This window comes from Mauremys mutica, chromosome 4 (assembly GCF_020497125.1).
Source record: "Mauremys mutica isolate MM-2020 ecotype Southern chromosome 4, ASM2049712v1, whole genome shotgun sequence".
NCBI classification, from domain to species: domain Eukaryota; kingdom Metazoa; phylum Chordata; order Testudines; family Geoemydidae; genus Mauremys; species Mauremys mutica.
Genome location: NC_059075.1, coordinates 66,766,938 through 66,790,430, shown reverse-complemented (window position 1 = coordinate 66,790,430; position 23,493 = coordinate 66,766,938). Strand labels below are relative to the sequence as shown.

At 43.4% G+C, this 23,493-nt stretch overlaps 1 protein-coding gene across 1 annotated transcript in view; it reads right to left on the bottom strand.

Annotated features, from left to right (window-relative positions):
- Positions 1-10,548, bottom strand: part of LOC123368223 (deubiquitinase DESI2-like) — an 81,431-nt gene extending 70,883 nt beyond the window's left edge. Inside the window, exons 1-2 of the mRNA XM_045012823.1 lie at positions 10,421-10,548; positions 7,234-8,713 (exon numbers count right to left, since the gene is read on the bottom strand). Coding sequence (XP_044868758.1) covers positions 7,234-7,272 — 39 coding nt within the window. The 5' untranslated portion in view covers positions 7,273-8,713; positions 10,421-10,548. The remainder of the gene's footprint in view (positions 1-7,233; positions 8,714-10,420) is intronic.
- Positions 10,549-23,493: the final 12,945 nt, after the last annotated feature.

Genomic DNA, 23,493 nt, shown 5'->3' with positions numbered 1-23,493 from the left:
GCAGATCAAACAATGACACGTTGTCAAGGAACCAAATTTAGTGGTGGGCTCCAAGAGTTCCACTTGGCCACTAAGAATGCAATTGCTTGGCTCAGTGAATACGCAAAACGTTAAATAAATAAATATTGCTTTCCCAGCAGTGAACCCTAGATTACCAGCTAACAGTTTTCCACTCTTAGAAAAAAGCCCATGCTGTGCACAGCCATAGAGTTTGCTGTGGCATAAGGAATGCCATCGATTCACAGACTTGCTATGTGAACCCACAAAAGGGAGTGTCTGCCTTCACTCTGCTAATAGTTCTATCAGCCTCATGAACACACGTGATTTACATAGGATACGTCAATCGTTTTTTTCCAGCAATATAGGCTAGCTCAGTAATAAAATGATACAAAAACACAGGAACTTTACTTCTCTCTTTCCCCTTCCTAGACAGACAAATAAATCCATTTTGGTGGCTGATTCTCCCCCTTGCCCCCAAACCATCTGTCCAGATTCAGACATTTGCATCATCCTGATGTTCCCGATGAGCGCAAGAAGGTCAAAAAATCCAACCTTGATCAAACAAGAGAAAATTGGATGATTGAGGGGTAGCTAATAGAGGCTAGGACACCAGTTTAAATTCAGCCCAGGTCACATGTAACCCAATGTAGTTATCTGGTAATCCTCAGATATACCACACATCGCCATATTAACAGATATACCTGATGGATTGTTCAGGGGCCCAGGGGCAATGAGTTGGTGGCTTCATTTCAGTTGCTAGTGGGCAGGTAACCATTCTGCAAAAGGCTGCCAGTTGCTGAATAGCACAGAAGCTAAGGACTGAATGGAGTATGAGCAAGTCTGTCTTGCTATCATGGATTTGTCTCATATGTTCAGAGAATCTCTGCCTTCCCAGATGCTGATATAAATGAAAGTAACTATTGTAGGGCGATCCAAACCATAACCCCAGGCTGAATTTTGCATGTGGAGCTGAACTTTGTGGGCCAGATGCTCAGGTTATGTATGTTTCATACAAGCTCTACATTATACATAGGCCCAAATCAAAACCCTGGATCCGGATCCCCACCTGAACCCCACCCTCTCTAACATGCCAAATCCAAACACCCCAAACTTTGCAAAAGTTCAGAGTTGAGTTCTCTTCTTCCCATCAAAGAGATATGGGATCAGATCTTCAGCTGGGGTAAACTAATATAACTCCTTTATGGAGCTATGCTGATTTACACAACCTATGGCCCAGGGTTAGGGTGCTCTCCTAAGGTGTGGGAGACTTGGGATCAAGTCCCAGTTCCACATCAGGCAGAGTGAGGATTGGAACCTGGCTCGCCCACATCCTGGGTGAGTGCTCTAACCACTGTTTAGTGCAAGTCCTGGTGATAGAGGTAGAGGTAACACCTAGTTTGAGTATTCTGCCAGGGATTAGGTGCTGGGCATCAGGACTGAGATGGCTTTGCACATGCCCACTGGAAGAAAGTTAAGCACCTACAGGGTTAGGTGGTGGGAGCAGGGTGGTATGAGGATCTAACTTTTGGATTTAGGCCTAACGTGGTAGTTGGGTGCCTAAATCTCTTTGTGGATCTAGCTCGTGTGTGTCCAAACAAGCTGAATGGTTGAAAGAAATTAAATAGCTGGTGTAAAAGCTTATGGCAGTCAGCTAGAAGATATGGGCATAACTGGATATACCATGGATAGGTAGTTAACTTGTCACCCTGATGACAAAGCAGATTGTTACATTGATAGTTGGCACATTTTCTGGCAGTTGCTAAGACAACAAAAATCCATTTATTATGCACAAAGGGACACATTTTGCTGTTGGATTCATTAACACAGACCATGCCACTTACTCTTTTAGATCAGATACCCAGCATGCTTTTGACTCCTTCTACTTGAACTAATGGACTGAGTTTAACTGCTTTCTCTTTACTTTCCTTGATTGATTTCCGCTCTCAAATATACAAGAGAAGAGGGATGTCTAGTTCCATTCCATCATTTTATCCAATGCCAATCCATGAAGATTATCTGGCTGAAATTGAATGGTGGAAAGACTAAAATGGTAAGCGTAGCGTGGAAAGAACTTACCACCTCTAGAATATCACCCTCCACTGGAGGCATCTGCCTTCAGATCGTTAAGACAGTCTACACCCTCAGTCTCCACCTGCATCCTTCAGGGCTTCTGAAGACACAAATAGCCATAGCTGTGAAAAATGCCTTTTTCCACCTACAGCTGGCCAGGAGACTGCACCCCATGCTGTTTGCTTCAGATTTAGCCAGTGTAGTTGATGCATTTGTGGCCTCTAGGATTGATTGCTGCAGTTTTCTGTACCTACATATGAAACCAACAGCCTTAAAAAAGTGGCAACTGGTATAGAACAGCAGCTCCTTACTCAGTAACACAGGACACAGAGACTACATCACCCCAGAGTTAATCTCTTAACTATCTTTCCTTTGACTACCACATCACTCAAAGTTTTGGCTCTCATCTTCAAGTCTAACCTGACAAACTGCCTCCCCCTGCACAATCATGACTTCCTACAACAGCTACGTTTCATGGGAACAATGGAACATGAGAGTGAGATTCATATGTACAGAAGACAGAGCTTTCTTGGCAACCAACCTGTGCCTCTGGAACTGACTCCTGGAAAAGAGGAGGATGACCACAAACCTCAGCACTTTCAGAGCAATATGCAATCCCTTCTTCAGCATTGGCTTCCCACAATAATACCACATTTTTTATTTATATTTATATATATATATATATTGTGACAAAGTTCCTCCTCTACCTTGGTGGGTCCTGCGCTTATTGGCAGATTTGCTCACCTCAGTGATCTTCCCCACAGTCTGGGTCAACTCTTCCTGTGTCTGATCAGGAGTTGGGAGGTTTGGGGGGAACCCAGGCCCGCCCTCTACTCCAGGTTCCAGCCCAGGCCCCTGTGGATTGCAGCTGTCTATAGTGTTTCCTGTAACAGCTGCATGACAGCTACAACTCCCTGGGCTACTTCCCCATGGCCTCCTCCAAACACCTTCTTTATCCTCACCACAGGACCTTCCTCCTAGTGTCTGATAATGCTTGTACTCCTTAGTCCTCCAGCAGCACACCCTCTCATTCTCAGCTCCTCACACACACTTCCTCTCCTCTGGCCCCACCCCCAATTGGAGTGAGCTCCTTTTTAAACCCAGGTGCTCTGATGAGCCTGCCTTGATTGGCTGCAGGTGTCCTAATCAGCCTGTCTGCCTTAATTGGTTCTAGCAGGTTCCTGATTACTCTAGTGCAGCCCCTGCTCTGGTCACTCAGGGAACAGAAAACTACTCATCCAGTGACCAGTATATTTGCCCTCTACCAGACTCCTGTACCCCACTGGCCTGGGTCTGTCACAATATACACACACACAAACACCAACCTAGGCCTGGTTGACTGCAGTGGAGAGAAAAAATTGTGTTCGCTTTGCGATTTCATGAGCCACTCAAATAGAGTGATGGGTGCCATATAAGAATCTAGATAAAAGACACTGACATTCTATAATCAGCTAAGCAAATGAGAGACTTATGCATGGATTTTCAGTGTCAGCCCCTTGTTATCAATTATTGACTATCAGCCACTTGGATTACAACTGATTAAAGGATACCTGGAAAATGCAAAGAAGCCAATGGCTCCCCAAAGTGAAATAATTACATTCTGGCTATTTTGAAGGTTGTGATCATGGGGAAAATGTAAGATCAAGTTTGCCTAGAACACACTGGATTCTCATTTACTCTCACGAGAATCAGGAGTAAATCCAGTGAAATCAGTGGAATGACACTAGTGTAACTGAGAGGAAACTCAGACCCATACTTTCAGGAAATACAGAGATCAAGCATTACAGCTCTACATTTACTGCAGCCATCACACTGCATCTGGTGTAATCATTGGCACCAGGGCACAGTGGGTACCAAATGCCATCAGGACAGATTGGTAGCATTTTTCTGCTAGACACAAAGTGCAAGGCAGTGGAGAATCATGACAATTTTAAAGATAAAGTAAGAGAGCAATGATATACATGGACAGCTGTTAATTTAACTGCAGACATGTGCCATGTAACTGACTAAAAACATTATGAGATTGTCTGATGACCTTAATCTGTGCAAAACTGACTATTCTTTAGAGAAATGTTTTGGCATGTCAATGTAGTTAGCCTGTCAGAGTTAAATACTTTCAAATATTTGCAATCTTACTGCTTTGATTTAGTATCTTGATTGTTATTAAAAGTTAGTTAAATTGATTTAGCTGATCATCCCAAAATAAGCCACAAATACTTAAAGGAAATTCCGAGACATTCAGTAGACCCAGAGATGGACTGGTTGAAGCAAGTTATCTTACAATCTCACTAATGTTTGGGCTGCACTAAGTAGTTTAATTTTTTTTCTCGCCTATCTTAATCTGAAAGGTGCCCTGATTTACCCTTTTAAAGGAGCAGTACTATCTAGGCAGCAGCCATCCCCTTCAGAACTTGCAGAACTCATTTCATGTATCCATCAACTATACTCTCAAACAGATTCAAACTGGGCATGTGGCAGTTAAAAGATTCTGAACCCCATGACCAATCGCTGAGCCATGCAATCACTTTAGATTCATGTTTTGAAATCAGTAGGTTAACAGCCCACCTATTCTATTTTTAAAGTTTTCTGTCTCAATAGGTAAATTCTCCATCCTCCTATTTTTTTGTGCTCTTTAGACTCATAGACTTTAGGCAGAAACAATATACAATACAATCCCCATCTATATTGTAGGTGGGTAGAATTTCTTTTATTGATAGTAAGTTGAATACTTGGAAACACTGAACAATTGTTGCTCAATTATTTTGTTCTGGAAAAAAAAATAAGGCTTCTAAATGTAGCTACCCACTGTAGCTATTTGCCAAAGCACCTCATTAAATACCAGCATTACTTTCAAAAGAAACCCTGTATATATCCAATGGGTAAAAGATAAATAGCCATAATCGTTCAATACTCAATACTACACAAAGTGGATATTTCATATCTGCGCAGAGGGTTCTTAACTGAATTTTTGCCCCAAAGCTAAGCTTTCCTGTAGCTAAAGTGCTCCCTGATGCCATGCTGGGGTCACGTTCTTTGTCAAGAAAGCAGAGCTTTAAATTCTAGTAAATTGTTATCCCCAGCTGCCTTTCCCCCCCTTTTATTAATGACACTTTTAAAAGTTATTTATGTGTGCAATTGTTTTCCTGCTGCCCCATAACTCCCCACCACAATGTAATGAACTGCATGGCTATATCCCTATAATTACAATCATAGCACCAGTCAAAAGAATGTAGCCCCAGCAGTTATAATATAGAAACTGAATTGTATGTGACTCAGTAATAAGGCAAACAGTTGGAATACGAAACCAGAATGGTTTCTATGTACAGTCATTAAGTTAGGGGTAACCTGGGGGTTAATAATGAGGTATGGAGAATTTCACAGTTTGGTGGAGATCAAAAATTTGTTTAGTCTAAATTAAATTTGTGGCCTCAGTGCAGTTCCCTGTGGACAGGCATATACATCACAACACAAAACTGGCAGAGAGAAAAAAAGCCCTTAATAGGCATCATCTTTGGTGACAATCACAGAACAGTCAAGGACTGAATGGGCCATGGAAACTGGGTTCCCCTCACCTTTGGAGGCGATCCTTTCAGCTCAGATTTGAGGCATATTGAGAATGGGGCACCAAAGGAAAGATTACACAGCTGCCCATGCTGTAACATCGAGAAGGAGAATCAGCAGAATTTACCCTGCAGGGCTGTCAAGCTGACACCCTTCTCAGGGAATTCACTTACTAAAAAATGAAGGAACCAAATGGAGGTGGTATTGGTCTGAATCTTTCTGAAATGAACCATCCTCTGACACGTCATCTTTCCAAGGCATTAGATAGAATGATTCCTACTACAGTCTCACAAATAAGCACTGTTTTGGGCTGCCAACCAATTAAACATGGACTACAACAGAGTGCATTCCAAAAGAAATGAATTTATGTCAGCGTGGTTCATAAAACAGAGAGAGCCTTCAGGTGAGGCTCAGTATTGTATACGCCAAGTTAGTCTAGCTGGATTCCTCTGTGTCCTTAGATCTAGGTGTTACAGTTTAAATAGCACTTTTCTCCTCCACTTTAAGGCTTCCCAGCTGACAGAGAATCACTTAATCTTTGCTGTAAATGCCAACACTTCATTTAAAGTGTCCCATTATTACTATTTTTGGCATTCATTATGAACCTCCTCATCATAATTCATTTGACATATGAGTGTTATATGTTCCATGGACTCTGTTAAAAGTTAGTGTTAATTACCACTGTATGGAGTTAAAATGAAGTGTCATGCCATAAATTCTTAAAGTGTGGGATTGGATAGTTATGATCAAGTCAGATGTTGAGCCTAATAAAGTGGTATATTCCACAGAAAAGTTAATTAAAAATTGTGGAACTGATGGAGTTTCATATTCTTGGCTTAAAAAGGACAAATCGGGTGAAATGCTTCCCCATCAAAATGTCCCCACTCTGAATGTTACTCAATGCCTATCTTTGTTTATTGATTTTAACACAAATAATTCCTCCTTCCTCCTCCCCCCTCCAAAGGAATGGTAAGGGGAGCTGTTAAATATGCTGTGAACTTTGAGAACATTCACAGGCATGATCATAGAGTGCAGAATACTTCACTTCCCATGCCCCCTTGCAGAAGCTTTATCAGTTAAAATTGCTTATTACTCAAGCAATTAATATTCACCTTAAAAAAATTACCCAGATCATTTCTTCAAGCCTTTTCCTAATGACAGCCTCTGTTCAACTGTTTCAAACATGTGAGATTCGGATTTGGGTTGTTAGTTTTAACAACATTAAAGGGATATTTTGGAACTGTTTTTCCTCCCCCCAGGGCTCACTCTCCAGCCTGATGCTTGATAGCCTTGAAAGTCAAGGGCATCTAGCTCTAGGAATAGGACAGGCAATCGCCTCTCTCTCTCTCTCTAGCTGCAGTTTCATAAATTGAAAAGTCAATTTCGCTAATCTACAGAAAATCCAGCACAGTTTTACCTTTAATCCGCTGTGATGTGCTACAAAAAAGCCAGAGCCAGCACCACCCCCGTCAGCCAGAACAAGAAAAGCTTGGAAAATTCAGCCTCTCCGGGGCTAGATGCAGGTTCCTCATCTTAGTTTTTCTGCGACCAATCGCACGCTGTCACACACCCCCCACCCCCATCATATTGTTTCATACTCACCATATCATACACATTCAGAATCACCGGTTCATTTGCCATTGTTGATTGCGGCGGACACTGGATTTAAATCCCCAAATCCCTGCCAGATGTGGCGCTGCCCCCAGGGTACGCTTTTACCCTCAGCTACATAGGAGGGGAAATTTCTTTCTATGGTCGCCGAAGAAAGCAGCTTGGCTGGGGTGGGATAGGGGGGCGGGACACGCTTTTCCTGGATGCCAAAGTTGGGGGCGTGTTTTTTCACCCCCCAACAGCGGAGTCAATCCTGGGGTTCCTTCTAACGCTGCAGCTCATCGGGGTTGCTGCACTGGCCCAGGCACCCACCCTCCAGCCTTGTAACTGCCAATCCAACCGGCAGCCGGAGTGGGCTCTTCGCACAGCGATCAGCCCCCTGCCTCCAGAAAACATGCGGGGCGGGGGGTGAAGTAGTGAACGCGGGGAAGCCTCTCAGGCAAAGTAGCTTTCAAACGGAGCATCCGAATAGGTGGCAGCACCGCCGGCGGAGGCAGGTCAGCTCCCCATGGCTGGGCTGGCGCGGGTAGAATCAGGTCCGGATCGCTGCCCTCATCCTCCCGGGGTCACCGCTCCCAGCGCGGCCGGGCGCGGCGCGGCCTGACACACCCGCGGGGCGGGGGAGCAGAGCCCGCGGCGGGGCTGCCGGCCCCGCGGCTCCAGGGGAGCTGTCCGGGTGCTGAAGTTTCTCTCCGGGTCTCTCCTCGGGCCGCGCGCGGGGAACCCTGCGGAGCCGAAAGGGCATCGGAAGCCGCAACAGGGAGCTGCGGCGGGACTCCGGCTGCCGCCTGGCTCGACTCTCCTGGGGGGAGAGGGACGCGCCGCAGGCCAGGCCAGCCACCGGGCTGCTCAGCGAGCCCTGGAGTTACTCTGCCATCGCGCCCGGCGCGGGAAACCTTTGCTCTTCCCGCCACTCGGAGCGCGGGGCGAGCTGCAAACCCTACTTCGGGCTCCGCTTGTCCCGCAGGAGCCAGTCTGCGGGGACCGAGAGCTGCTGGAGCCCGCGCCGCTCTCTGCGGGGCCGCTGCATCCCCGCCCGGGGACCGGAGCGGGGGAGGGGGGGTACGAATTGGGGAGCGGGCTGAGCGAGCGGTGTCACTGCTGACAGCGGCGAGCTCGGGAGTTGCCTCAGCCCCGGCCCTAGTTAGGCGGGCGCCGGGCACTGGCAGCTCCGCAATTCCTTGCGACCGACTTGCAACCAGCGTTCAAATCCGAGCAAACGAGAACATCCATTGCGGTCAGTCCCCCCCTGCTCCTCCTTTCGCTTTAAGGGAGTCGCGGGGTCTGGGCTGGGGGGATGGGCGGCGGGGGGCTTCCTAGAGGCATCCGTTTCTCCGGGGGAGCAGCGAGCTGACCTTAATGCTGAGGCAGCGCAGATCTTGCCTGTAGTAGCCAAAAAGGGGAGCTGGGATGACCTCATCGGAGTCGGAGGCGTCGCTCAGGCTCTCTGCCAGCTCGCAGCCAACCAGATCTGAATGAAAAGTGCAGGGAGCCTGTTACATCAGCAAAGCCCAGCATTCCCCGGCCCTCCACAGGCAACAGCTGAATGCTTTCCTCCGCCGCATGGGAAACACTCAGTAGACGAGAAGGTCTCTTGGGGGTGACAATATCCCCAGTGCTGATGGCCTGGGAGTCAAAGGACTGCACCTGCCTGCCTAGATGGTTCATTATGTAGTAACCCGCTGTGTGTTAGGGGAAAGGGGGAGGGCTGAAAAATAATTTGCGTTTACAATTTTTTAACCACCCTTCATTGTTCTCTTTGGAGGTGAACCTTTCACAAATTCTGTGTTAAACGGGGTTCAGTAGAGGTGCCTCATGTTTAACACCTTTTCCAGCCTGTAGTTTAAAGGGGAAGTGTTGTATTTTCAGTGTGTATACAAGGACTGCTGAGCTAATCAATTTCACACAAGTGCCCCCGTGCTTGCAAGGAAATCAACAACGTTCCAGCTTGCCAAGAGAGGACCGAACACGTCAGATAATTTGAAGTACTGGCCTGTTCATTTCTAGCAACACCAGCAGCCTTGTTTTTAAAGGCCCCACCCTTTGCCCTCTGGGTAGGATAATTTACATAGAAGCTATTATTTTTGGTGGCTTTTTCTACTCCTGTTATTGCTGCAGTAAGGACTTTTTAAAAATATAATCACAAGACCTCAGAGTGCAGCCTCAAAGGCAGCATCCCAAAATACCCCCTGGCTGTGACAGTAGGGGTGAGGCCAGAGTTGATCAGCTGTAAACTCTCAGCCAACAAGCAATTTCTAGTCATCCCTCTAGAAAGGGATACAAGCAAATAGAATTGTGTGCCTTTAGGGACAAATCCTGGCCCTGCCTCTCTACCCTTCAGAGAGTCTCCTAGCAGAAGAACCCACACATCTCTGCTGTGCAAGAAAGGGCAGGGGAGATGGAGGGCACATACACAGGAAGCTTTTATGGATTAAAGGGTATCAGAGCCAGGCAGGCCCGGGGTCAGATGACCTGCTGCTCTGAGGGAGTCTTCACTCTATTCAGAAAGATCAGAGTCCAGATTGATTTCAATGCGAGTCTAGGCACTTTTGAAAAATCCCAATATGCATTTATCTCTATCCTTGGGCACCCAAACACCTTTAAATACTGGTCCCAGAGGCATACTGGATCCTCTGGATTGCAGTAGCAGCTGCTCCATGTGGGTAGGTGAGGAAGATTCCTTCCCCCATTCATATCTTCAAGTTCAGATTCTTGGTTTGAGAGCTGGGAAATGGATTTGCCCTGCAAGTTATTGCATGCTATTTAAAAAAAATAAGGGTAAAGATTCTATACTGCTAGTTATTGAGCATCCTAAGCTCCTAATGGAATCATTTACTCAACCTCACAAGGGATAGGGCCCAAAAAAAAGCAGCCATCACACTCCTGCTAAACTGGCAACAAGCCCTTGGGCTCACACAACATGAGTGTTCCAGTTTAATAGGGCACCTGCTACTCAAGCACCCCTCCACGGGCTGCAGGCACCCTACCTTAGGAAGCCTCTTTTTCAGGGCTTTTTAATAAACTCCATACAAAGATCAGTGCTAAACATGTGTCTTAGCCCTCCACCCACATCAAACAAACTTAACCCCTAGCAGGGGTTGCAAGATTCCACTAAGAAGGTCCCAAAAAACAAAACCCTTCTTAAAAACAGCCTGTTCTCAGCACCTTTCTAGGTTACCTTTGAGTATTTCCCCTTCTTCTGGTATCAAACACTCAGCACCAGACTGGCTCACCTGGAATACCATTCCCCTACAGACCCCCACCTCAAAACCTTCCACAGGCACCTGCCTACTCACTGTCTTTCTGTTCCCAGGGTGAGTTCCCTGAGTCCTTTTTTAAGGCCCAGGTGCCTATTAAAGTATCAGCTGATCCCTCTTAGCCCCCCCCCTTGGGAAGGAGCTAATTAATTATGGCACAGAAGGGGCCAGTCCCATTTCCTCTTAAACGGGCTCATCACTGTGTAACATATCTTATCTACACACCATACTATGTTATTTGATAAAATAATTTGATGCACAATATCTGCGCTCAGATGGAGCCTGAATCAAAGTCCATTGAACTCAGTTAAAAGACTTTGGAGCAGGCCAAATTACAAAGATGGATTCTTAGATATACTAAAATAGATTTAAAGTAAATTGATCATGGTTTGCAATCTTCTATTCACTTTTATCCTGAAGACATTTCTAAAGATAACAATCATTTAGATTACAAAAAAAATTTATAATAAATTAAATTAAGCCAATGGTTCTACGTATTTTTAAAGTAGATTAAGGGTCAGAAAAACAGGGTTGGGGAAATCAGATTTAAAGCTAAAAGTCTATCCTTAACCTCATGTGGTTGCCTTTAGTGAATAAATATAATTGAAAGGTTATTTGCTATTTAGAGACTTTTGTAGTACTGAGATACAATGAATGTTAGTCTCAGAACTTAATTTCCTTGCATTTGTAAGTTGAGATCAGTTCCGTAAAATGACTTCAAACAGTTATTGTTTCATTTCCTTGTGTTTTTGTCAGTTGTACTAAAACATCTTACTAACAAACAGAAGGTGTCTGCAACTTTAATCGGAATCAATGTGAGCTAATTTCAGCCTTGATTTAAATTAGAACATAAGAATGGGCATGTTGGGTCAGATCAATGGTCCATTTAGCCCAGTATCCTGTCTTATGACAGTGGTCAGTGCCAGATGCTTCAAGAGGGAATGAACAGAATGGGGCAATTTATCAAGTGACCCACATCCCCTGGCACCCAGTTCCAGCTTCTGTCAGGCAGAGGCTTAGGGACACCCAGAGCATGGGTTGCATCCCTGATCATCTTGGCTAATAGCCATTGATGGACTTATCCTCTAGGAACTTATCTAATTCTTTTTTAAATCCAGTTATACTTTTGACCTTTACAACATCCCCTGGCAATGAGTTCTACAAATTGACTATGCACAGTGCAGAAGTGCTCCCTTAGGTTTGTTTTAAACTTGCTGCCTACTAATTTCATCGGGTGACTTCTGGTTCTTGTGTTATATGAAGGAATAAATAACACTTCCTCATTCACTTTCTCCACACCATTCATGATGTTATAGACCGCTATCATATCCCCCCTTAGTCATTCCTTTTTCCAGTTGAACAGTCCCAGTCTTTCTAATCTCTCCTCATATGGAAGCTGTTCCGTGCCCCTACTCATAGTTGTTGCCCTTCTCTGTACTTTTTCTAATTCTAATATAGCTTTTTTTAAGATGGGGTGACCAGAATTGCACACAGTGTTCAAGGTGTGGGTGTACCATGAATATATAGAGTGACATGATCTTTTCCCTCTTATTATCTATCCCTTTTCTAATGGTTCCTAATATTGTTAGCGTTTTGATGGCTGCTGCACATTGAGCAAATGTTTTCAGAGAACTATCCCCATTGACACCAAGAGCTCTTTCTTGAGTGCTAATAGCTCATTTAGATCCCATCATTTTGTATGTATAGTTGAGATAATGTTTTCCAATGTACACTACTTCACATTTATCGACACTGAATTTCGCCTGCCATTTTGTTGCCCAGTCACCAAGTTTTGTGAGATCCCTTTGTAACTCTTCACGGTCACTTTTGGACTTAACTCTCTTGAATAATTTTTTACCATCTGCAAACTCTGCCACCTCACTTTCTCCCCCTTTTTCTAGATCATTTATGAATATGCTGAATAGGACTTGTCCCAGTACAGACCCCAGGGGGACACCTCTCTCCACTGTAAAAAATGACCATTTATTTCTACCCTTTGTTTCCTATCTTTTAACCAGTTATTGATCCACAAGAGGACCTTCCCTCTTATCCCATGTCTCCTACTTTGCTTAAGAGCCTTTGGTGAGTGACCTTGTCAAATGCTTTCTGACTATCCAAGTACACTACATCCACTGGATCACCCTTGTTCCCATGTTTGCTGACCCCCCCACAAAGAATTCAAATAGATTGGTGAGGCATGATTTCCCTTTACAAAAGCAATGTCTTTTCCAACTAATTATGTTAATCTCTGTGTCTGATAATTCTATTCTTTACTATAGTTTCATCCAATTTGTCTGGTACTGAAGTTAGGTTTACTGGCCTGTAAATTGCCAGGATTGCTTCTGAAGCCTTTTTTAAAAAAAATCAGTGTTGCATTAGCTATCCACTAGTCATCTAGTACAGATGCTGATTTAAGTGATAGGTTACAAACCACAGTTAGTAGTTCTGCAATTTCATATTTGAGTTCATTCAGAACTCTTAAGTGAATACCATTTGGTCCTGGCGATGTACTACTGTTTAATTTATCAATTTGTTACAAAACCTCTTCTACTGACACCTCAGTCTGGGACAGTTCCTCAGAGTTGTCACCTAAAAAGAATGGCTCGAGTGTGGGAATCTCCCTCACATCCTCTACAGCAGGGGTTGGCAACCTCTGGTATACAGCTCACCAGGGTAAGCACCCTGGTGGGCCAGGCCAGTTTGTTTACCTGCTGTGTCAGCAGGTTTGGCCGATCGCGGCTCCCACTGGCCGTGGTTCGCCATCCCAGGCCAATGGGGGCTGCGGGAAGCAGCATGGGCCAAGGGATGTGCTGGCCGCAGCTTCCTGCTGCCCCTATTGGCCTGGAGCGGTGAACCACAACTAGTGGGAACCACGATTGGCTGAACCTGCCGACGCAGCAGGTAAACAAACTGGCCTGGCCCACCAGAGTGCTTACCCTGGTGAGCCGTGTGCCAGAGGTTGCCGATCCCTGCTCTACAGTGATTTTATTTAGCTTCTCCACTATGTGGGGAATTCTCTGCCAAAACATTAAATTCTGTCCATAATATTTTAAAATTCTGCATATTTTATTGGTCAAAATAACACAATATAATCACACGATTTTCAATTATTTTAGTAATTTATTTCAAAATGCCTGTAAGCAAGTATGTCTGTAACAATACAGACAACAAAAAAGATTCAGGATTTTTTTTTTGACAAATAAATTCCTTATTAGGCATTTTAATACAGAACTAATTCATTTAAACTACAGAAACATATTTCTTGCACTTCTCAGAAGTAGTGCAAAGGCTTGGGGGCATCAGGGGTAACAGAGGAGCTGAGGGAGAGGGGTAATTGCTGGGAAGGAGCCTGGGAGTGAACCTGGAGGTTGTTGGGTGTGGAAGAGGTATGGAATAGTTTTTTGGGGGGTAGGGACTATTAGGGAATTGGGGAGCCTTCCCCATGCAGACTCTGGTCTCTCCCATTCAGTCAGGCACATGTGTTCCTGTCACCATTTGCCCCTGCACCCACATTCAGCCATCCCTGTGTGTCCCTGCACCCCTACTCAGCCGCCTCTCCTCTCCCAGTCCTCATGTGTCTCTGCACCCCCACTTCCATTCAGCCTCTGGCTCAATACTGTCACCCCACTGGCTCCTGTGCTCCTGCCCTAGTCTGTCCCCCCACTAGTCCTTCTGAATCTCAGTCTAGGTGACTTCCCAGCAGTCCCAGGTGCTCTGCTCTGTCCATCCCCCCACCGCATATCCTGTACCAGGGCACCGTAAGAAGGTAGCTACTGCCTCCTTCCTCTCCTTGGCTGGCTGCCCTCTGTTCTGGTGCCACAGCAGCCCCCGGTAGGCGAAGGTGTAATTGCAGTGCTTCCCTGTCAGAATCTATTTTCTGCAGGGAAAAAAAGTCTGCGGGGAACATGAATTCTGCATGTGTGCAGTAGCACAGAATTCTCCCAGTAGTAAGTGTAGACTTCCAGGCTCAGGTTGGATCCTAGGCTCCAGCCCAAACCCAGATGTCTACACTGAAATTTTATAGCCTTGCAGCTCGAGTCAAGTGAGCCTGGCAGTTCAGCTGTGCCACAGCTCTATTATTGCAGTGTAGATATACCCCAACAGGAAAATTGTATTTATGTGTTTAACTTTACTCAGCCAAGTTTGCAAATTATGACTTTAGACTCTGTGGTTCAATGTATGTATCTTGAAGCTGAAATAGTATTTATAAACTGCTATAGCACTACCCATTCATGAATATCAAAGAAGTCCAAGGTGTTATTAAACAATATTTAATGTTGATAGGGAAAATATCCCCCACCCACCCCGCTTATAGGCCCAGAATTTTAAGCGTACCTTAACCCCCCGTTGCTGCTTGGCGTAATTTGTAGGCCTTAACCCCTTGCCCTACTAGCATATATAAGCAATGAGTTTAATACTTCTGCAAAATGTGTTTGTCTGTATAAAGGGCACCAGGAAGTAAAGCAAAAAGAGGAACCAAGCGGCCCTAAGGTGCCCAGCTGTAATACGCAGAGTCTAGCAAGAGCTTTTGCAGAAGTGACCGCAAGCAGGGGTCTTACAGGCAGGCAGACTACCAACGAAAACCACATTTGGGACAATAGCAGGAAAAGCCCTAGATGGTGACAGGCTCGCTAAAAGTAAGAAAGTATGCCAAATAAGGAGTTGGTAACGTGTAATGTGTGTGATGTGTAATTATGCTTTGTGGTTTTAGCCTTTATAAGCTTGGTGAAAATCTGTTAAAGACAAGGCGGCTAACCCCCCTTGCTTGGGGATACGCCGACCTTCCCTTTATGCATAATTGTATTGTGTACCCTAATAAAGGTGCCTCAGTGTGTCTGACCCAAAATCAACGGTGTGGTCAATTTTTCCACGACAATGTCAACATTAACAAATTCTTTAAAAAAAACAAGAATCAGACATTGAACTTCAGTAATTACCGGTACCTATTAATCTGATTAATAGTGTAGATGAGAGAAGAGGAACAACAATATTTCTCTCACTTGAAGTCATCCTCAGGTTCCTTCCAGATGACACTGCAGTGCACTAGCACACAAGTTTTTATATTTCATTTGGAACTAAAGGGACAACATAACATTGTGGGAGACTTTATGCATAGATCAGAGAAGATAATCACGTCTCTGTTACCAGTAGCAGAAGGTGCCTTGAAAAAATTTCTACATCTGTTCCACCAACCCACCATTAATGTGTCTTATAAGCATGTCAGGTGCACTTCTCAGTTGTCCATTACTATTTTTGACAACTTGTCATTTTGGATTCCACACAATACTCTTGCTTACATACAGCTGTCATTATTATCCCATTCTAAGTACATTAACCAGGAGTCTATTTTTTTTTAAGTAGCATGAAATAGAGTCAAACACTGGAGGCAACATTTCATCAGATTCCCAAGGAAGGCTGCAGCGTTTGTGAAGGAGCAAAATGTTGTGTTTCACTTATTCCATCTTCAGTAGTAAACCACCTGGTAGATCAGTACTTGAGCTCTGTAGACTGGCTCTTGGAGCATTACAGGCTTCACTGTGATTATTTAAGAGATGTTTATATTCACCTCCCATTGTGCAACCATATATCTGTTACAGAGCTAGTTGATCTCTGACCTGAATCTTGAGTATAGGGTTTCTGACCAATATTGGGAGGGTGAATGGGAGTGGGATATCCAGCCAAGGACTGGGATGGTTTGTCTAGACCATTGTGAAAAGCACTATGTAAAATGTTGTGGCCTTTGGTCTGTACCAAAAAGGTCCCCAGCCTTTTATTATTGGATGGTTTCACAGTTCATGGGTCAGTTTGCAGGGTTTTATCCAGGATACATTTTGGGGCTTAAAGTTAAATGAAGGACAGTGGTTGGGGATAAGAGAGCAGAATTAATGTTTGTATTGAAACCAGTGCTTAATTTGTGCCAGGGCTTTGCAGGGCTGAGCCGAGCGCCTCTAAGCTTGGCAGCTCATATCCCATGCAGCTCTGGGCTTGCTGCCTCAGTTATCAATGTAAAAAAATTGCTTGAGACCCAGCACCTCTTTCATTACAAGTTAAGCACTGGTTGAAACCTGCACTGAGTAGTTCCAGACTTCAGTGTTTCAGTTTTGGTTTGTAATTCCAGCTACAGGTTCCTGATTGTCAAGCATTTTGAGGTTTGGGCTTTTATCTTTTCGTTTGCAACACAAGATTGTAATAAGGTTGCTGTAAATCAATAAATATATATCTCCAGATGAAAGGGGATCTCAATGATATTTTTAAATCTGGAAATAGACATATAAATGCTGAACCTTTGTATTAACACCCACTCCTGAACAATAAAATTTCGTATTAATAATATCAAGAAGTATGTATTCACAGCACAGTCGGTAATGGTTTCAAAGGAGCCATCACAGTTCATGGAAAGAGATTGCATGGTAACAATAATTCACACTACATATCACAGAGGCTGAGCAGATATATATTTTAGTATTTCTGGAGGGTCTTTCACCACTTGCTTCTTTGGATAAGCACCCAGAGGCCCCAGACAAGATCAGATCCTCATTGCAAAGGGCCCTGCACAAATACACAGGAAGAGACAGTTCCTGCTAGTAAAAGCTAGTAGTCTAAATATACAAGACAAACAAAGGCTGGGAGAAAGGAAGTATTATTATGGTTTTTCAAATGTGGAACTGAGGTGTTAAGTGATCTGCTCAAGGTCATACAAAAAGCCTGTGGCACAGTCAGCAAATGAACAGAGATCTCTTCAGTCCTAGCCCAGTGCCAGAACCACAAAAACATCCTTTCCTCTCTTCAGAGACTTTTTGTTTGAAGCTTCTCAAATTGACACTGTCCCTTTGAACTCTGCAGATTTACCAGAGTCTCCTAACTGCTTAGCTAGCATCTGCTCTATTTGACTCTCTCTCTGTTTCCTACTTTCTTCTCCTGAGCATAGAATCAGGCCAAGATAAACTTTCCTTTGTTAGCAAATTCCTCCTTCTCCTCCTTCCCTATAATCTTTAAAGACCAGCATTTTCTCCAGAAGACAGGACACTTAATTTATCAACATCATAGCGATACAGAAACAAAATCATACACTGTTGCTACTGTCTAGTAGCTTCTAGAAAAAATACAAGTCTTGAGTCAAGAAATATAAGGATATGAGTTCAGGTATTATGCTGTATTAATAGAATTTCATTATTCCAAATACTACATCTAAAGTCTCTTTTGCAGTCTCTGCATAAAACATGAGGTGCAGATGATAACATTTTAGTGGTATTAAATGCTGTTTTGTATTCTCATGACCATTCCTAATTTTCATTCTTTACCTATGAGAAAGAGGTTTTACCAGCACAGGCAAGCATAAGATTATTTTTAATTTAGCATTTTGCAAGGAAATCCTGCAGTCTAGTACAACTGGTAGATAGCATGCTATCTCCATTTTTTCTCCTTCACTGTATACGTTTCTTGACAATCACGTTGGTGTCCAAATGTTTGTATTATCCTGAGAAAACTATTTACTTCACTTTTCTTAACAGGGCACTATTAGCAGCACCCTGATCACCTGACACTGCTGCAGCCTGAAGAAGTCTGCAGGCCAAGATGGAGGCAGTTAAACTTTCCCTTGGGGGATTATGAGCAGCTGGGTGGTAATCATTAGACTAACCAAGTAATTGGGAGAATATACGTAGAAGGAACAGGCAGCAAAGGAGATAGTCTGAAGGAAGCTCAGAGGGCAAGTTTGGGCTGAGGAGTAAAGGCTGCAGGGAAGCCCCTTGCCCTAAACCAGCATTATACTTTTTTCTGAAAAACTGATCTTTATTTTCCAGAAATCTACACATTTATTCTCTCATTTCTCCATCTTCTTCTACTCCTCTGATGTACAGGACATTGTTACATCTTATCAAAACTTCACCAAGGTGTCCTGACAATACACCATCTATATATCCTTCTGTGTTTGCAAGCTCCATGTTCATGTAGCCATCGACAGACACCAGGTAGCCCTTGTACTCCATCCCCCACTTCAGCTTCACCATCACCAGCTTCCCTGTCAGCCCGTTCAGGAAGGACTTGTTACTTTGTAAGAAAAGAATACACATCTTGGTGAAAGATAACAAGCTGGTGTGTGTTTGTGACCATGCAGCCACATGAACTGGCCAGGTAGTGAAGTACACTGGGTAATGACAGACACACCATTCCATAGCCTAGTCTGAATGATTATTATCCAATTTACACAATTGCCTTTCCATGGATTTCTCCAAAGCTATTATATCACTCAGATAACATGAGAAATCTTTGAGCTGCTGCAGTATCTGGTCAATAATGTATTGAAAAAAACCCTGTTGGTGCACTAGCCACTCTACAAAGAAACTGTAGAAAAGCCTTTCAATGTACTAAAGCAGGGGAAGGCAACCTATGGCATGCGTGCCAAAGGGGGCACATGAGCTGATTTTCAGTGGCACTCACACTGCCCAGGTCCTGGCCACCGGTCCAGGGGGCTCTGCATTTTAGTTTAATTTTAAATGAAGCTTCTTAAACACTTTTAAAACCTTATTTACTTTACATATAACAATAGTTTAGTTATATATTATAGACTTATAGAAAGAGACAGTCTAAAAACATTAAAATATATTACTGGCATGCGAAACCTTAAATCAGAGTGAATAAATGAAGACTCAGCACAACACTTCTGAAAGGTTGCTGACCCCTGTACTAAAGGCTGCTAAGATATCCTATCCAACACCACCTGCTGGTAAATCTGTGTCAAAGCCAATTGGTGCATATATTTTCTCCCAAATTTTACCCCCTCTCCCCCCAAAAAAGTCTTTAATTTTGGGGAATGAGATATTGATCTATATTTTCAAAGTGTCAGCCCTTGTTTAATCTCCCCCAAAACAAGTACCTCACTTTCTGATTAGTTGCCCACAGAAAGCATGCAGCTCATTCCCTAGGGGCAACAAAGGAGATTATGCTTTCATTTTCTAGCTCCTTGAATTGATTCACAGCATCTCTCAGGGCAGACAGCACTAGTCTGGCTTTAAAGGAATTTTGAAGGGCTTTTGTATTAACCTAGTGAGCCATCTAGGGTTATAATGGAAATTCTAATAGATGCCTGCGTATAATCAGTGATAGTGGACAGGTGACATAGCTAACAATTTGCAATGCATATATTGATTGGCTGATAGATGTTCTCTGCCAATCCAAAATACACCAGCTAGATTTGCTTCCATACAGAAAGACCACTAATACAGGAGGAACAGTTAGACAGCAAGATCCAGCAGAGGAGCCTGATGAGGAACAAAAAAGAATTGTCCTCAAGAAGTTAAAATTGTGTGTCCAGGTGTACATAGCATATATCTGTCTTACTCATATTAGTGGATACCACTATAATGGAAGCTGAAATTTGTATGAGAGTCCTAGTAATACTGTCATGTACAATCCGGTTTTCCATGAGATCATTTTGCAGTGTTACTTTGCAATATAAAACTAATTGGAAGATAGTCCACAGCACAGAGGGCCTGCAGCAGTGTGCACATGATTTCTGTTCCTGTCTATTTTGTTTACTTCAAAATATGGTGCCCCCCCCCAAGCAGGTTTAGCCTTCATTTGCAGTCATTCACAAAAGGGCTGTGCGCCAATTTCTTTCTATGCTGAATGGAGGAGCATTATGGCTAATGAAGACACAATGAAAAGGTGTATCTCTGTTTCCACAGGACTGCAGAAAATCAAGGAGCCTTCTTGATTAAATGTACATGTTGTTAGTAGGTACGTGAAAGTTACTTACAATTCCAACATGTCTGAATTAAGTGCATTGAAGAGAAATGGATTGTTTCACCAGATTTGACCCACTTTTTCTGGCCACTTAGTAAAAGACTTGTGGCACTTTTCCCCTCAAAAGTAGGGATGCTAACCTGAGTCACCTGACAATTTTAATCTTGGACCTCCACCCTACATTCTCCCTTCACTTCAACTCTCATACAATATTCTTCTGCATTTTCTGTTATGAAGAGCTATGAAATGTGGTTGTACGCTACTAACAACTTTGCCATTCCACCCCAGAGATGGATGCTTCTGATATGATTCCTATCACATTTGTAAAGCACTTGGGAATAAATCATGCTGGAAATATAATAGTCATACACCTTGTCTGCTTTCTTCCTTATAATTTGCTCAGTTTTGTGGATTTTGAGAATTACAGTAGCTACTCAAGAAATTTCCAAGTTTTGAAGTAAATTTCTCATTTTTTTCCTGTTTTTCAACCAGGTAATAGAGTGTCAACATTTTTCAAAATATTGAGGAAACACTTTTTACTAGTACTAATAAATATATTTTCATCGGGAAAGAAATGGTCCCATGAATATCATCAGATGTTTCCTCCCAAATATTCATACCACACTTATGAAATTTCCAAGAGATGAGAAGACAAGGAGGCTAGATGGCACTATAGGCTAATGGACTAGCTTTTTGTTATGAGGATAAATGAAGTGAGTTTGGTTGTCTCAACAAAAAACTAGTGGATACATTAAGGTGCAGCCAAATCCTATAAACATACACACAAGTAACTTTATTCTCGTACCTAATGCCATTAAAAATCAGTGAGCCTATTCGCATACTTTACTTTGTGATTTTGCAAGCTGAGCCCAGAATGAGTAGTCAAGATAGGCCTGCTTTTCAGAAATGCTGATCTCCCACTGACTTTGATTAGAGTTGTGGGTGTTAAGTACTTCTGAAAAATCAGCCTTCACAGGGCCAGATCAGACACAGCAGGAGAGGCTAGAATTGCATGGCTTAAGAGACATGGAGAAGCTTACTAGTTCCTCATTATAGTCATGAAACACTAAAGCCACCACACTCTGCACCTAGAGTTTTAAATTATGGTAATAACAATACATGCTCATTTCTGTAGCCATCTTTTCCCCTTTGGCCCTAGTGGTTAGCCAATAGTCAGGGCCTTGGCAGGTTGTTTGTTAAGTGGAAACATTGATTAAATGATTCAGGTGTTCCTTTAGAGCAATCCTGTTGGTTAACAAAGAATGTACACAAACCTGTAGGAGAACACTTCAACCTCCCTGGCCACACAATAGCAGATCTTAAGGTGGCCATCCTACAGCAAAAAAACTTTAGGACCAGACTTCAAAGAGAAACTGCTGAGCTCCAGTTCATCTGCAAATTTAACACCATCAGCTCAGGACTAAACAAAGACTGTGAATGGCTTGCCAATTACAGAACCAGTTTCTCCTCCCTTGGTTTTCACACCTCAACTGCTGGAACAGGGCCTCATCCTCCCTGATTGATCTAACCTTGTTATCTCTAGCTTGCTTCTTGCTTGCTTATATATACACCTGCCCCTGGAAATTTCCACTGCTTGCATCCAAAGAAGTGGGTATTCACCCATGAAAGCTCATGCTGCAAAACGTCTGTAAGGCTTTGGCTACACTTGCATTTCAAAGCGCTGCTGCGGCAGCGCTTTGAAGCGCTAAGTGTAATCAAAGCGCCAGCGCTGGGAGAAAACTCTCCCAGCGCTGTCCGTACTCCACTTCCCTGTGGGGAATAACGGACAGCGCTGGGAGCGCGGCTCCCAGCGCTGGGGCTTTGACTACACTGGCGCTTTGTAGCGCCGCAATTTGCAGCGCTGCAGAGGGTGTGTTTTCACACCCTGCTGCAGCGCTGCAAATTTGTAAGTGTAGCCAAGCCCTTAGTCTATAAGGTGCCACAGGATTCTTTGCTACTTCTAAAGAATGTACAGTGAGTCCTGTTTCCCTGAACACAGTAGGAACAAACAATAGCATGTAGTTTCCTTGCTCACATTTTCTAGACCCGCCTTTCCAGCCAGTCCCATGCCCCAAGGAGTTCTGTCTCTACTCCAGCTTTGTGCCATACTCATGACTGCTTCTCTAACTTTCTGGTTGCTTTAACAAAGACACACAGCTTGCCAAAAACAATCTAATAGCCCCCTGTGTTTACAATCAGTTCCAGGGAAACCCCTCACACCAACCAGCTTGGTCCTGCTCAGACTTTGCCATGTTGCCAATTGCCTTGGGCAGTAGCTTCTATTGACTCACGTTCCATTCTATTGTTCCATAAAGAGGCTTAATTGCTCCTTCCATTTAGCATGAAAAAAGGATGCTTAGTATACTCACAGACTTTGACCAGGTTTGAAACTGATGTATAGATCAAAGACACACTTTATGGAAGCCATTAACACCTTCTAGCATAACAATTTTTATGCATGTGGCAATAGCTAAAGTTTTCTAAATATTGTACATATAGGAAAAGAGTCTTTGCCCTGAAGTGTTTACAATCTAAATTAACAAAGAACACACCCAAATCAAAGGAAGGGTGAGGGGAAAGGATACAAGAGATGGTTTCCCCCAACAGTTATGCTGGCTTTTCATTAATCACATGATTTTCATTGTTTCTAATGAGCTGTCAATTAGGCAAATTACTGGAACATATAATACTACTTCTGAACCTAGTGTTACATTCTCCTCCTTTTAAATATTAGAACTAAAACATGCCAATGCATTTTTTAAAAAATTCAGTTGTGGTGAAAGACACATGATTGACAGATCCTGGAAACAGAAGTCTTCAGTGTATTAACAAAACTGATGCAGAACAGGCTGTGGCAGGACAAGTCATGCCCAATGGCAGGGCCGCCCAGAGAATTCAGGGGGCCTGGGGCAAAGAAATTTTGGGGGCCCCTTCTATAAAAAATTGCAATACTATATTATCTTGGGGGCCCTTGCGGGGCCCATGGCAAATTGCCCCACTTGCTCCCCCCTACGGGCGCTCCTGGGAAAAATAAACCTTCCGCATTTCGCCACAAACCCAGTTTTGAGAAAACTTCTTTACAAGGTATCACTGGTTCTCAGCATCAACTAGTGCTAAAAGGCACTAAAGCTCATTAAAAGTGTTAGACAAATATTTTCCATCAAAACTTTTTCTGGATTGAAAACTAGGGGGTTTTAAAAAGCAGAAAAAAAATCAAGGACAATGTCTGCTTTCCTTCAAAATTTGTTGT